This window comes from Lactuca sativa, chromosome 3 (assembly GCF_002870075.4).
Source record: "Lactuca sativa cultivar Salinas chromosome 3, Lsat_Salinas_v11, whole genome shotgun sequence".
In the NCBI taxonomy this organism is placed as follows: domain Eukaryota; kingdom Viridiplantae; phylum Streptophyta; class Magnoliopsida; order Asterales; family Asteraceae; genus Lactuca; species Lactuca sativa.
In genome coordinates, this window is record NC_056625.2 from 19,893,260 (window position 1) to 19,909,874 (window position 16,615).

Sequence of the window (16,615 nt, forward strand, 5' to 3'; positions counted from 1 at the left end):
CCCATTCGAATACAAATTGTCGTGAGCACCAGGAGGATATTAAATAATGGAGGGAGACCTCCACACTTCTTATAGCTCGTCGATGTGGGATAGCTTTCCCTTCTCTTTACTTGTACAACTTTTCTTCTCTTGTCATTCTTTCTTTTTTGTGTTCTATTCATTTTGTTGAAATAAAACCTGTCATATTTCTTTTTAATTTGAACTCTTTAGACATATTTGTTGTTTTCATATGGATAAATCTGACGTGATTATATATATATATATATATATATATATATATATATATATATATATATATATATATATATATATATATATATATATCCGGTTTTTCCGGTTTTTGGGACTGGTCCAACTAGTCGGACCACTTGAACCATCGAACATTTATGAGGACCGGTTCGATCTCCGGTCCGGTTTTAAAAACATTGATAAAATGTTAAAAAAATAAATTAGTTAGTACGTTAAAGTGGGCTCCAATTCATTTGTAATAATTAATGTGAATAGGCCAGTAGGACACGTATGGCCATCCTTATAGTTTTTGGCCTGTTGCTCCTTATGGACTGAGGCCCATATAAGTTACATCCAAGAGACCAAGACCCAAATAAGTTACATCCAAGAGACCAAGACCCAAAGGACTGCATGTCGATATAAAATGTAACGTAGCACACTTGACAGGAAACATCGGCTTTTTGTGACAGAATCGGCTTTTTTCCGGCTCAGGCTTTTTTTTGGGACCTGACTTTTGCCCGGGTTTGGCCCGAACCATGTTCACTTCTACTTCTTTCCTTTTCTACCTCGTTGTATCCGTAGATGAAATGGTATGTCAAGCACAACCTTGAAGGCTTGATGCATATGAAGCCATGGTAACGAGTTGAAGAACACGAGCAATTATGCACATGTAACTTTAGGCAACTCTACAAGCAACCAGCTAGCTTTTTGAAACAAATCAAGTACTATAAAGAATAGTCGTGTTAATTATATGTTAATCCATATATAATTATACGATCATACATACAACTTTAAAGGAGTTGAGACAAATTAAGTAGCTACATGAAGAACAAAAAAAGGCTGTTACTTTAATTAATCCAGTAATTAATTACATCTCTAATACAACATCTTTCTTGGAACCATTTCTGCTACTGCTGCAAAGACTCCACTGATCAGATAACGCCGAAGAGGAATTACATGAAACCGCAGCTTCGTTTCCACATTTCGCCACAGTTCTGACATTCTCGATCAACTCCTGCGTTCGCCCTTCTTGTGACAGTATCTCCAACAGCTGTTCAGGGCTTATCACAAGCTTCACCTTCCAAAACCCACATCCATTATTTCTGGAACTTGATGAATATGCGTCTGTGTACGACCTCTTGAAAACCCTACGGCTGTCGAAGGACATCCGGTACGGCGCTGCTGTGTTTTGCGGGAGGCTGTTGGATCTGACATGTCCTACCTTCATTCCTCTTCTCTTGTCGAGTGGCAGAAGGTAGTAGGAGTTTCCGGCAACCAGAAACTCGGTGTGGGGAATGGGTTTCCAGAAAAGATCGTTTCCCCGGAAAATCCCGTGGCCGGGGAACTCGTCGGTGATGCATTCTGCTGTGACAGGAGCGTAGAACTCCATGATGCCGCCGGCGGAGTTGATTACTTTGATTATTCTATCATCTTCCGATGGCCCTCCAAAGAGGCAGTTCCCCATGAATATGAATGAGATTGCTTTTGGGTGATGAAGATTTGGGGATGGTATTAAAATCTGGAGGGAGGGTAATGATGAAAAAGGAGGGAAAGTGAAAGGTGGTTGTCGTCGGTGGGATGCTTCTTTAAGCTTTCTTTGCCCGACCATTCCGAAAAAGAATGAAACGCAGCTATCACCATTTTTATAATCCAAAATAAATATATTTTACTAAATTGTTCATTTATGACAACCCACATAATCGGTTGATCAAATAATAACTAATTTATTGATTAAAGTTTTGTTTCCTTAATATTCAAAATGTTAAACCAATCGATTTGATTGGCCAAGAAAAGATTTATGAACTTAATTCTATTTAGATAATATATCGTGTACATCTTTGTTGATTATAACCATGTGGGGGCCATGAAGAACACCCCACATAGGATCCATGGAACTTTGACTAGTCAATTATTAAGTCTTGATTGATGGTGGCCCAACTCTCATGAGGTGTTGTTTATCAATCAAGTGAAGACGAAGGATGAGAGTTTAGGTTTGAAGATGGGATATTTATGGTTTTATAGACTTATATGGCACATTGTCTTTAATTCAATCAATATTTTTCATTGTTAAATAATTATTCAAATATCGAGGCAAGAAACCCTTTACTCGGGGCAATTCTAGGCAATTACGGTGAAAATGTCGTTTCCAATGAATTTCTTATCCATGAATGTCAGAGGTATTGGGGAGGAATACAAGGTGAAGTGGGTTAGAAGATTACGATCACAACACATGGTTTCTTTTTTAGCATTACAAGAAACTCAACTACATGATGCTGAAAACATTGACGTTTCGGCGTGTTGGGGTTCTGGAGAGGTGGATTCTGCTCGCATCAATGCTACTGGAAGATCAGGAGGGCTTCTTCACATGTGGGATACACGAGTGTTTAGTCAATCAGAATCAATTTCCAACAGGAATTTCATTGCAACTGTGGGTCATTGGGTAGGAATTCAGGAACAAATCATCTTCGTTAATGTTTATGGGCCGCAATCTATTCCAGATAAAGAAGCTCTATGGGTGGAGTTAACACATATGATGAAAAATAAAGGAGGGATTTGGATATTATTGGGTGACTTTAATGTGGTGCGTCGCTCGGATGAAAGATTTAACTCTATTTTTTGTGCTAGATCGGCTAGAGACTTCAACCATTTCATTCATGAAAACGGTCTCATTTACATGAGAATGGGGGACATAGATTTACATATTTTCGAAATGGCGATCTCAAAATGAGCAAGTTAGATCGTTTCCTCGTCTGTCCTAAGTTCGTTGATCTTGTTCCATCGGCGACCGTCACTGCCTTACCTAGAGAAATTTCTGACCATTGCCCGATTCTTCTTTCCTCTTCATGGTGTGACTTTGGAGCTCCCCCGTTCAAAATGTTTAACTCATGGCTGTCAAGAGAAGGGTTCGAGAAGGTCTTCATTAAAGCTTGGAATGATTTTGCTGGTTATGGTACCCCAGACTTGTACTTAAATGCCAAACTTAAACATATAAAAGAGGCACTTCGAGCATGGAGAAGAACAGACTACTCAAAAGAAGAGGCAAAGCTAAAAAGACTTAAAGATGAGGTTCACAAACTTGATATGGATGCTGAAAACAGGGTATTATCTGCAGAGGAGATTGAAACTAGAAGGGTTGGTTACAAAGACATTATTGAAATGGAAAAGATGGTTGTGATGGATGCTAGACAGAAATCAAAAATTCGATGGGCGATGGACGGAGATGAAAATTCAAAGCTTTTCCATGGATTCATTAATAGCAATAATAGAAAAAATCGCATTAACGGTCTCATGATCAACGGTAATTGGTGCACTAATTCGGCCTTGATAAAAGTGGAAGCTCTCAGGTTCTTTCAATCAAAATTTCTTGAAACATGTCCGGTCAGACCGACTTTTCAGAGCAATCTGTTTCGAAAAATCTCTGTACAGGATAAGCATGATCTGGAATCTCCTTTTTCTCTCCAAGAAATCAAAAGCGCAGTTTGGGCATGCGGAAATGACAAATCCACGGGCCCAGATGGATTCACATTCAAGTTTATTAAGAAATATTGGGATGTCTTACTTGGTGATATTGCAGTCGTGGTGAAGTACTTCGAAAGATATGGGAAACTTGATTCATCCTGTAACTCCTCATTTATCTCTCTCTTACCCAAAATCAAGGATCCGCAACAATTGAAAGACTACCGTCCAATAAGTTTGATTGGGTGTATTTACAAGATCATTGCAAAGATTCTCGCGGTGAGACTAAAGCAGGTTATGGGAAAATGTGTTGATGAAGTCCAAACAGCCTATGTGGCGGGTCGAAACATACTAGACGGACCTCTACTAGTGAACGAGATTTATGCATGGTCGAAAAAAGCAAAAAAGAAGCTTTTATTATTCAAAGTAGACTTTGACAAGGCATTTGATTCTGTTAATTGGGGATTTCTGGACAACAATATGTATCAAATGGGTTTTGGTGAGAAATGGAGGGGTTGGATCAAGGGCTGTCTTACGTCATCAAAAGCATCGGTTCTAATAAATGGAACCCCCACAAAGGAATCCATAGCATCCAAGGGAGTTCGACAAGGCGACCCGCTCTCTCCATTTCTTTTCATTACAGCAATGGAAGGTTTGACTGTTGCAATGAAGGAGGCCTGTAACAATGGCGTTTTTCAAGGGCTACAACTCCCAAAGGGTGGCCCAACCGTCTCACATTTATTATATGCCGACGATGCATTATTTATTGGTGAATGGATGGAGCACAATGTAAAGAACTTGGCAAGAATTTTAAGATGCTTCCATGTATCATCAGGTTTAAAAGTCAATTTTAATAAATCGAGAGTTTTTGGGGTCGGGGCACACTTTGAAGAAGTTGCTCGTTGGGCGACTCTGCTTGGGTGCGAACCAGCGAATCTCCCATTCAACTACCTGGGGGTGCCTGTTGGCGCCAATATGCGGCTAAAGAAACATTGGCAACCGGTAATTGAAAGGTTTCAAAAAAACTTACCATTTGGAAATCCAAGACTATCTTTCGGAGGAAGGCTTACACTCATAAAATCGGTCTTGGGAAATTTGCCCACGTACTTCATGTCTCTTTTTGTCGCACCAGCAAGGATAATCGACAAGCTTGAAAAACTAAGAAGGAATTTTTTGTGGGGCGGTTCAGAGGGTAATTCCAAGATACACTGGGTATCTTGGAATAAGATAATTGCTAACAAAAGTGACGGGGGGCTCGGTGTCGGTTCGATCAAAGCTTTCAATACGGCTTTGATCGTAAAATGGTGGTGGCGATTTCGTTCTGAGCCGGAATCAATATGGGCAAAAGCTATCTCCAGCATTCACAATCTTCAAGGAAAACCTGATCACATACTATCCTTAAAAACCTTACCTGGGGTTTGGAACAACATCGCTTGTTCCAAAAAAGATTTAGATAAATGCGGTATCACAATTAACATGGTAATGGAAAAACAATCAACAAACGAAGGTGATGATTTGAAATGGACTTGCCCTCTCAGTAGCAATGGCAATTATCAAGTCAACACATTAAGGAGAAAATTAGACAGTTGTAGTTTTGTTGATATCGGGAGGTTCGAATGGGTGAAGGAGATTCCAATCAAGGTGTCGACTTTTATATATGGCGAGCAAAACAGGAGCGCATTCCGACATCTATCGATTTATCAAAACGAGGTGTCAATGTAACCTCCACAATGTGTTATCACTGTGGAGAGGTAGAAGAAACATCAGATCATATGTTGATTCAATGCTCTTATGCTAAAACGATAATGAAATGGATCTTAAAATGGTGCAACATTCAGCCTGCAAACTTTTCCACGGTTCACGATACACTCGATTATGCATCAAATTTGGGGAATTGTCCAAAGAAAAAAAGGAGATTGCTGGGAATTTTCTATGGAACCATGTGGAGTATTTGGAAGTCACGGAATGATAGAGTGTTCAATAACAAAAGGCTGCAACCGACGAAATTGATGGATATCATTATGTCGACATTGTTCATTTGGGTTAAATATAAAGGAAAATGTGATTTGATTCGGTGGTCAGATTGGTGTCTTAACCTTTTTATCGGGTTGTAATCGTGCTTTTTATTTCTCCTGTTTTTGTTTTGCTTTCCTTCTTTGATGTACTTTTCCTTAGCAACTTGTTGGGGCTCTATTTTTATATAATTCTTCATTTGCCGGTTAAAAAAAAAATTATTCAAATATCTTAAGATACATTTTTGACCCAATTATACATGTGTTTGCTGTCTCATTATCGTATTATTACGTTTAATTATTAAATTAATTGGAACTGAAATTTCAAGCTTATAATTATTAAATTTCAAAACTTAATTAGACACAAATGATGAAAAAAGAGGTTTAGTGGCGTAAATTCTGGGTGGGTCTAAAATCCACTTGATTGGTGGTCAAACCACTGTTGTATTTACTAAAACCCACCATGCAAAGGAAAACACTGCCATGATTAGTTTCTGTTTTTATAATCGGTTAAAAGTTATATCAACCCGAGAAAACAAATTCGTTTCAAATATGAACTAACATGACAAATATGAAATATGAATTAACTAAAAAAGCAAAGCATTGAAAAAGAATGTGATGCATTAGTTATATATTTTGGGGTGTTATGATTTACTATTTAAAATACCTTAATTATTTAATACGATTTTTAGGTTAATAAATATTTTCAATTGTTTTGATGATCAAAAAATAAAAGTCATCTATTCACTTAAATAATTAGTTTTTAGAAAGCTATGTCATTATAACTTATTTATAACTATGGTCGTAAACAAACTATACAGTTAACAAACTATTTAATGGGATGTTTGTTTATATTTGTTTATTTAGTAAATAAACGAACATGAATAAGATTTTAAGATTTTTTATTGTTTTAGTTAACCGACCAAATATGTTCATGAACGTTTTGTTAATTTATCACTACAAAAAATATATCATTTAGTGGCATACAAAAAGTGTCACTAAAACCCAAAAAAAAAATACCACTAAAGGTTTCTCAAAGAATTAGCGACACATATAATAAATGTCACTACAAACGCTCCCACTAAAACCTTTTTGTGACACTTTTTGCTTTTGCCGCTGTAGTTTTTTAGGCTTTTAGTGACACTTTTTTAGATGCCACGGTAAAAGAAAAGTTTTTCTGGCATATATTTTGTGCCGTTGAATGATCATTTGATTAAAAAATTCATGCTACTTTTAGTTACAATTTAAGCTTTTAGTGGCACCTTTTTATTTGTCACAATACAAAACAATATTTTGTGGCACATTTATGCTAGAAAATACTAATGAGATTCAATGATTTAGGCTATTATATCTACATAACTTTTATCTCTAATATAAAATAAATTAATTAATTAAATAACATCACATAGAAGATAATAAAAATTTCATTTCATATGATGAAACAAACAACATTTGCTTTTTCATTACAATGGAATAACCATTCCATTCCTTTCATAACAATTAGATTTTCCAACCTTGCAAACTGCTAATATTTAATAAAATATTTTGTTTGACTTTGACTAAGCCATAGTGGTCACCAGTGGCGAAGCCAGGATCAAAGTAAAGGGGTATCCCAAAAAAATTTCGGATGGCCTAATTTTTTTTCGGGGTACTTCGGTTTCGGTTTTAAACCTAAACCTTAATCGAATCCTTAGATAACCTAAAGTCATCTTATATAAACATGAAGTTGATGTATCTTTTGATACTTGAATCGATGTGGGAATCAAGTAGATATCAAATGAAGCATGAAGATAATAGGTTAATATAATAGACGAAATTGGCTAAATTTACATGTGTTTGGCGATGTGAGATAGAATAGCCGGGAAAATAAAAATAAAAGGTAAACAAAGAACATGTAAGGAGGGAGATTTGATCCTTAGACCTCTACTTCAATATGCTAGCGCCTTATCCAGTAGCCCACATGTTTATTTGGGTTTATAAGTGAAGGGAAACATATATATACACTATATAAAATGAAATTTTGCTAAAAAGAATTACACTACCGAAAAAAATTTGAGGGGTATCCCGGGCTACCCCGGGCTCTACATTGGATCCGCCCATGTGGTCACTATCAAGCCTATCTCTTGCAACTTTTATGTCATATTCAACTTCTTCACTTGTTGTCCACCATTAGTAAAAATTGATATTGTCATTAGCATGCCATAAACCTAAATCAGAAACTACATTAGTAAAAGTTGATAATTATATAAACTAGTTAGAGTAACTTATATTAAGTGCAAGTGATTTTGATTACCTCTAAGTTCATCATCTATCCTATGAATGTTACCCTCGGACATTGTCTTTGTAATAGACTGCAAAAAAAACAAATCTAGTGAGATAAAGTTAAAATAATAAAAGACTCATGATCAACAAAATCACCATTAAACAAATATGGATTTTCATCTGGGGGAACACCATTGAGCTCAAAGATGTTTAACAAATAAAAAAATGCATTCACAAAAGAAACTTTTATAGAAAAGTCAAGTTCTTGACATAAAGAAAAGAAAAAAAGTTCAAAATCACGCAATAAGCAACTAACTATTTTATTTATCACTTTAAGTCACAATGATAAAGAAATTAGTTATTGGCTTAACTGTATAATCTTTAGGTACCTGAGATGTGGACAGTTTTCTTTTATGAGATGCAATATCGAATATAGACAACAATCTGTTCTCCAATTTTGTACAAACCATCATCATGATCAAAAAGCAAGATAAACGTATCATAAGTGAAAAAGTGAATTGTAATGTATATACCATTATAGTATTATTGAAGGTTGCTAACAACAACCTCCAGTCCTTTACTAGTAGTTGCATTCCCTGGAACAAATTGCATAGTCACACCCTCTCTTCCAATAGCTTCCTCTGTAAATGAACCTAAAATAAAAAAAAAGTGTTTTATAAACAAAGATTGTTTTTGTTTTGGACCCAACGAAGTGTTTGAATATGAAAATGATCATTACACCCTTCTATATAGATAAAGATTCATGTATATTTTTATTTGATACAAGTATGAAGTAAACTAGGTGATCGAGACCAAGGTCAATCATCCACCATGAACAATTCTTCACATCCTCAATGTGGGGCCCAACAAAAGAAGTTCTATGTTCCAAGATTACCCTTAGTTAACAAAACAATTCCATCATGTAATTTTGGTTATACCAAGGAAAATTAGTCAAATTCTCAAAATATTATAATGATTGTGGGTTACCTGGTAGGTTTGTGAAGCCAAGACCTTACGAACTGTGTATCTTGAAATAGGATTGCTAGTTGCAATGCTGATTTTCTGAATATAAAAATGAAAATGAATTATTCAAAGATTATCGGCAAGCAATCCTTTTTTTATTTTTCGTATTTAAAAAAGTGATCAAAAGATGTAAAAATTTACCTTAGCTAGAACAGGATTAACCCATTGGTGTTTCCCATATGATATAAAATTTTATCTTGAAAAATGAACAACGAACAATAGGTAAAGGTTATTGTCTTAACACATTAAGTATATATTTTTGGTTTATCTTAAAAAGCCATTTTGAGGATTAAGTAAACAAATGTATAGTTGTCCCTATGAAATACTTAACACATCAAAATGACATAGGTAAAAAAGAAAATGTTTAGAAAATAAAGAAAATCAGAGCTGCATGTTTGGACAGATTCAATATGACAGTATGTGTGATTTCTTTCTTCAAAACCATGTCAATATTTTATGCACCATAAATCATGATTTCCATACAACTGTTTCCATATGCCATATTGATATCAATTTCGGCTATATCTCAAGAAATGGGCAATCTTTGTGTAAAAGGGACTCACCAATATCTCTTGATACATACATACAGTCATACATATACATATAAATTCAATATCCTGCTTTATACATATATGTTGTGAATGACATATCATCTTGTGTTGTGGTTTACAATAAGTTATAGTGATGAGATTTTAGTTAACCCTTGATGTAGTTTTATTGATTAAGCGCAAAGCAAAAGCTTAAGTATTAAGCCAATTAGATCATATGAAGTTGCACCCAAGTTAACATGAAGTGATTGATTTCTTCTTTATATACAAACAACAAAATTGTACTCAATTAAGCTAGAAAGAGTTGAATCTTGTTTAAGAAAATCTCCATAACAATCGGTGTACAAGAGCTGAACCATATTCAATTAAGCCAGAACCTTATTCAATCAGTATACAAGAGCTGAATTCTATTCAATTAAGCCTCATCATATTCAATCAATATAAAAGGAAATAAATAACCATGACATAAGCTTGAATCGTGTCCAATAAAATGCGATAAGAGTATGAACAGAAAGCGAGGAGCATAAGATTAAAACTTAACTCGATATACAAGAGGATTATAGACGTCAAATACCTGTTGAGAAAGTGATGCCGATGTGGATCAAATATACCGCATTCCCGTTGGCGTAGTTATGGCGACTTCGATGACATAGATGTAATGGTGTGGCAGCGATGAGTTGGACGATGACGGTGTGATGGTGAGGCAATGACGAATGGCATCGTGGTGTGGCGACGACGAACTCGACGACAGCAAAATGATTGTGCAAGGAGATGAAGTTAGGGCGATCGATTTAGGGTTGTAATGAGAAGGGGAAACGAGATTTCGTAGAGGGAGTTTCAAATAATCAGGCAGTTTGAGGATTAGTATTACTAATCCTGTGATGCAACATACCATAACCGACTACAAATTAAGTTAAAAATGTCGAAATCAACCTCATGTTCTTTATTATGAAAACAAAACACATATTTCTTTTACTGGCACAAAGAACGGTAATTAATATTACAATAAATCTTTAGTGGCAAATAATTAGTTGTATGCCACAAAATCTATATTTTTAATGGCATTTTTATATTATCTTGCCACTAATAAATATGAATATTAGTGACATAATTTGTTAAACGCCATTAAATTCGTTCATTCTATAGTGACATATAAAATATGCAACTAAAAGCATAAGATAGTGGCATAAAAAAATATGTCACAAAAAACGTATGCCACTAAATGTCGTTTAATTTGTAGTGTCTGTTCGTTTATGTTCATTCGTTTATCTTATATATAAAATAAGACCAAAAAATTTCATTTTTAATTTAAACAAAACAGTATTTCAAAACATTGTCATACATCCAAGATAGACCAAAGTATGTCACTACATCATATCATATCAGAGTAAATCACAAAATGCGGAATATGGTGATGTGAGCTCTACAATCATTCTGACTCTTTCCTTTCGAACCAGAAGTACCTGAAACATAAACTGAAAATCGTAAGCACAAAGCTTACTGAGTTCCCCAAAATACCCCATACCATACATAACAAACACATATTGGGCCCCTGTCCTTCATCGGGCCCTGCTCGGCATCGAGTCCCACCCGGCCTCGGGCCCTGCCCGTCATCGAGCCCTGCTCGGTTAATAGATATGTCAATCACCAGGCCCCACCCAATACACGTATAAGCATATAAACATATAATCATACTAACACATGCGATAATCACAAAGATAATAGCATACAATACAATCATCGGGTCTCGCCCGATATCGAGCCCCGCTTATCAAACATACCAATGCATACATTTGCAAGAGTCATGCAGACATCTAGCATCCTAACATAATAAACCATGAGTTGGCATTGGTGTCTTCGACCCGTTAAACACGGTGACGAAACTCACCTTAAACTGTTGAATCTCACATATAAATCTTTGGCTACTGGCCCGCTATAATCCCCGCGCTATCAATCACAAAATAACATCCAACTAATAATTGGATCCCGACTCACACTAAGAATCCAAACTAGGGTAAAAGACCTTTTTACCCTTTACCTAACTTGGCCCAAGGCCAAGGCCCAAACTAACTATTCAAAAGGCCCAAATTTCAAAATGATAACCCAAAGCCCAAATATGGCCCAATTTTCTAAATTAGGCCCAAATCCCTTCATGGGCCTTCAACCAAAAGAGTCCAATAAAATAGCATCAACCCAAAAAGAGAATTCGTACGGCCCAACAAAGCCCTAGACTCTTAAGGTCCAACATGGGCCCAATACCAAAAAGCCCAAAACTCCGAAGCCCACTGCTGAGTACGTCGGGAGTACTCAGATCGTACGCTTAGCGTACACGCTCTGGGGCTTATACGCACAATGTACCATCTTATACGCCTAGTGTACTCCTCAGTTGGCCAACTTCCATCATTAAGCTCTTATTCGGTTAAGACGTCAACCCAACTTCGAGATCTAAGTTCCTTAAGGTGGCTTATTACGTAAAGTTGACAACTTTACATGCATGCTTGGCTTAATGGGGTTCTATAGCTCAAAAGAACTTAACAAAGGGTCTTAACACATGCATGAGTCCATAAACACCTCAAAGCTTGCATTTTTTTGGACAAAGGGACCAAAAGAACCCTAAAACATCCATCAATCACTTATGGAGTGAATCAAGATGCTCAACAATCACTCGAAGGACTCAAAAAGCATGAAATGGAACATAACTAGATCTAGCATCATAGATTAGCAAGATGGGAGATTTTTACCTCAAAAGGTTAGCAAATGATGAACTAATCCTGGATCCTCGAGCTCCAAGCATAACTCCAAATGGTCCAATTCTTCTTCTCCTTCACAAAGCACCAACAAACACACTTTAAGGCTCAAAACTCTCAAGAACTCACTAGGGTTTCGATTTTTTGACAAGGGGAGATGGAGGCAAACATGACCAAATGAGGTATCTTAAGGCTTAAATAGGGAGCAAAACCCTAAAAATTCGGGTTTCATTAACTACATGTGCACCATGCGTACTCAATGTACGCCTAGCGTACGTGGACCAATGGCGCGTTCATCTTCGGGCTAGTACGCTAAACGTACCACCTTGTACTCCCTGTGTACTAGCTTAAGGACCAAACTTACAAACTTTTTAAATAAAGAGGCTAAATATGAAACATACCAAATTCAAGTGTTACTATATATATATATATATATATATATATATATATATGTGTGTGTGTGTGTGTGTGTGTGTGTGTGTACTAGCTTAAGGACCAAACTTACAAACTTTTTAAATAAAGAGGCTAAATATGAAACATACCAAATTCAAGTGTTACTATATATATATAGGGCTAGATTAAAATGTGGATGACATATATTGTGTGGACGGTGCAATTCTATGAGAATGACTAAGATAATAAGTTGTTTGGTAATGTGAATATGTTCAACCTCACACAACTATCGTCATTATCATGCATTCTCATTAATTCTTAATTCATCTTTGTTTTCACGTATCGTTTTTTACTCATTTTTATTGTAACATTTCGACTCCCATGTACTATATATAATTAAGATGTATTCATTTTTGTTAGGGCAACTCGACGAGTTGGAGGCCCCAACTCGCCGAGTAGAATTAGAGACACACGCGTGATTTTTAGAGTCTAGTCGACAAGTTGGTGGACCCCAACTCGACGAGTAGGAGCTGAGTATGAAAACCCTAATTTTCAGGGTTTGTGTCATATTTAAAGGACCTTAAGCCTTCATTTCTGCCTCCCTTATCACTTTAACACCCTGAGAGAAACCCTAAATGAGTTGGTATCATCTATGTGTGTATGAGAGAGAGAGAGAGACTAAAAGTGTGTGATTTGGTGCAATCTTGGAATGAGAAAGAAGAAAATAAGGTTTGGAACGTGAAGAAGCCTCTGGATCCGGTGTTCTTTCAGTGCTAGCTGCTTGTTGGAGGTAAAAGGCTATCACCTTGATCATTGTTTGGTTAGATATATGCTTTAGGGAGTTTGTGGCCATCTCCATCTTCCTTTTTTAGCCTTTGAGTTGTTTGAGCATGACATGATGTTGAAACTTCAGATCTGGGCAGTATGAGGTCCCTTGGGCCTAAAGATTCAAGCTTTATCAAGCTATTGGCCAAGTTTTATGCATTAAGCCCTCCATAGAGCCTTGTTTCAGCACTTTGAGCCCTAGGTGCCATGGATGGACGTAAAGCTTGCAGTTTTAAATGGTATTTCAGCCTTGGGAAGCTAGATCTAGAGTATGAGGCTTTAGTTCTGCTTAAAATCGTCTGAATGAAAATTGGAATTAAGGGACTCGACGAGTGGATGAGCTAACTCGACGATTCGGTTAGGGTTTTCCCCGATAGTCTGGACGTGCTATAACTCGGCGAATTGATGAGACAACTCGACGAGTTGAGTTGGAGTTTTCCCGATTCTCTAGAGAACAGGAGGAACTCGAAGAGTTGGGTCAACATGGACTGTTGACTCAAGTGTTGACTTCCATTAACTTTTAGGGTTTGGTCCAGTGATGGATATGGGGACCATGGAGGGGTAAAATGGTCTTTCACCCTTTCCTGGAGTTAGAAAAGGGATTAGCCTAACATCTTTAGTGTGATTATTATAAAGTGTTAATTAGAGATGATTGTGATATGTAGGTGGAGTCCAGACCAATCGTTGAGTGCGAGACATATTTGCTTTGCTTACGAGGTGATAATGACAATAGTTATGTGAGGTTGAACGTATTCACATTATCAAACAACATATTTTCTTAGTCATTCTCACGGAATAGCAATGTCCGCACGTCCGCACACTAGATGTACATCCACATTTGAATATAATCATATATATATATATATACACAAACACACACACACACACACACAAGTATATACAGAGATAGGTAGGGAGAGAGATATAGAGAGAAATAGGTGAGAGAGAAAGTGAAACTTTTAAGAGTGATTTAAATCTTACAAATCAAAAATGACATTGCTACAAATGACCAATATATCACAAGTGTTGGCAATCAACTTTTACAGTTCTTGATTTGAATGTTTATGTGTATTTATGTCTGTTTATGTTCATTTATGTTTTTAATGTGTATTCATTTATGATCATTTATATTTTCTTTATTAGGATTTAAGTACTTCAACAAATGATAAATGATTTCTTAAATAAAGTATAATATGCAAAACAACAAACAAGTCACAATTAATTTACATGGTTTACACAATCAGGACGAGCGGATATGTCCATGGCAAACAAAAGAGGGAGTTTTTATTATTTTTGTTGTTAAATGATTCACTATAATACATTATGTTACACAAATTTATGGAGTATAAATACTATGACTTAAAACTCTCAATAAGGCCAAGCCCAAAAAACGTTGGCAAAATTGGCCCATGACGCATTTTGATGTCATTTTTTATAATGAAAAAATCCAACAATTTAACAATATCCCACTTGTAGGTTGATTAACAAATCTGCTACAATCTAAACTAGAACTTTGTAACCTTAATGTTTGTGACATTCGTCAAATTTTGGTCAAAAAAAGTCAACAAGGGTCAACAAAGTCAGTTGTGCGTATATTAGGTCAAAAAGGCGAAATGTGATTTTCGTAACATCCTTAATGTATTATTGAATATTATAATACTACATGCACAATTTTGAATAAATTATCGAATAAACGCTTTAATTGCGAACAATAAACTATGGAAAAGTAGCCGTTCGATAAAACACACAAATATTGTCGGGTATTGGGTAATATTCATGACACGAGGTTTACATGTTCACAAAGTCGTAAACAAGTTGCAAACATCACATGATCTAGTATTTAGCTTGATATTCCGGTTAATTACTAGATAAAGATCATACATCAAGAAAACGAAAGTTATCACGTTTAACGCTCACATTTTATACAACGAATTTGAGAAAACCAATTTAATCATAAGGTGTTAATAAAACTGTTAATAATATTAAATAAAAATATTTTTTGTAGTTATTAAACCTTACTAATTTCTCCAAACCCATCACACTTTTATAAAAATGACAAACTTTTATAAAAAGGGGCTAGATTTTTGTAAAAACTATAAGAATACAAATTATGTCTCTTCTTGTCCTACATAATCCACCATATCCCAACATAATCATAATCTTCCTATATGCCTAGAATTAAATATTCACAAGACCATGCTTCATTATTTTAATGGAAAAGTCTTACCATTGATTTTTATATTCAAAACACCATACTTCATTTTAATAATCAAGGAACCTTACCTTGATTATTTTAATGAAAAGGCACCACCTCTTGCTCCTATAAAACTCGGCCAAGAGGCCCTCCCCCTCTCTCTTTACACCTTCAAACTCACTCTCATTCTCTCTAAACTCTCCAAGAAACACTCTAGATAAATCAAGACTATTTGGAAAGTGTTTTGCAAGACATTTTGGTAATTCACTCGATTCTTACCTCCTATTTCCCACCATTTCTTGCCATCTTCTAGAGAAAGCACAAAAGGTGAGTTCATACACCATTTTCTACTAGTTTTCACTTGTTTTACTCTTTCGGGGAGGTTAGATGTCATGCAAACAAAATACATTTTGGACAACAACTTTACACAAAGGTCCTAGATCTAATATATGTTGGATAAAATCTTTAGCCTCTGATTTGATGAAAAACTAATTATTTGTAAAATTTGAATCATTTTGCTACAAGAGTTGAATTAGGTCAATTTAGTAAAAGATAAAATGATATGATTATTTTATTAGTATAAAAGTTTGATCTAAAGAGTTTATGAAGCCTCCATAAGTTATGGATTTAAAAAGTCTCATTCATAAAACCATTAACTTCTTAAGTTCTGAATTCTAAGAGTCTTGAAAGGTTACAAAATTTGGAGATCAAAAGTTTTTTGAAGAGTTTCATAACATGCCCTTAAGTTATGGAACATGGAAAGTTTTGAAGAGTTACAAATTTTCCATCAAAGTTTTGGAACTCAAAACTTTGTAAGGAGTTAAAAAAATTTATCATCAAATTTGGAACTCAAAAGGTTTTATAGAGTTATAGAATCCAAAGGTTTGCAAGAGTTACGAAACTTGCCCTCAGGTTTTGGTATTTGAA

At 35.6% G+C, this 16,615-nt stretch overlaps 1 protein-coding gene across 1 annotated transcript; it reads right to left on the reverse strand.

Annotated features, from left to right (window-relative positions):
- Positions 1-969: 969 nt before the first annotated feature.
- LOC111919352 (uncharacterized) lies at positions 970-1,845 on the reverse strand. The gene has a single exon (XM_023914946.2). The coding sequence runs from the start codon at positions 1,835-1,837 to the stop codon at positions 1,097-1,099; it is 741 nt and encodes a 246-aa protein (XP_023770714.1). The 5' UTR covers positions 1,838-1,845; the 3' UTR covers positions 970-1,096.
- Between the last annotated feature and the right edge of the window lie 14,770 nt (positions 1,846-16,615).

Excerpts from the sequence above, each read along its gene's own strand:
- LOC111919352 (XM_023914946.2), bottom strand. The coding sequence starts at position 1,837 with ATGGTCGGGCAAAGAAAGCTTAAAGAAGCATCCCACCGACGACAACCA.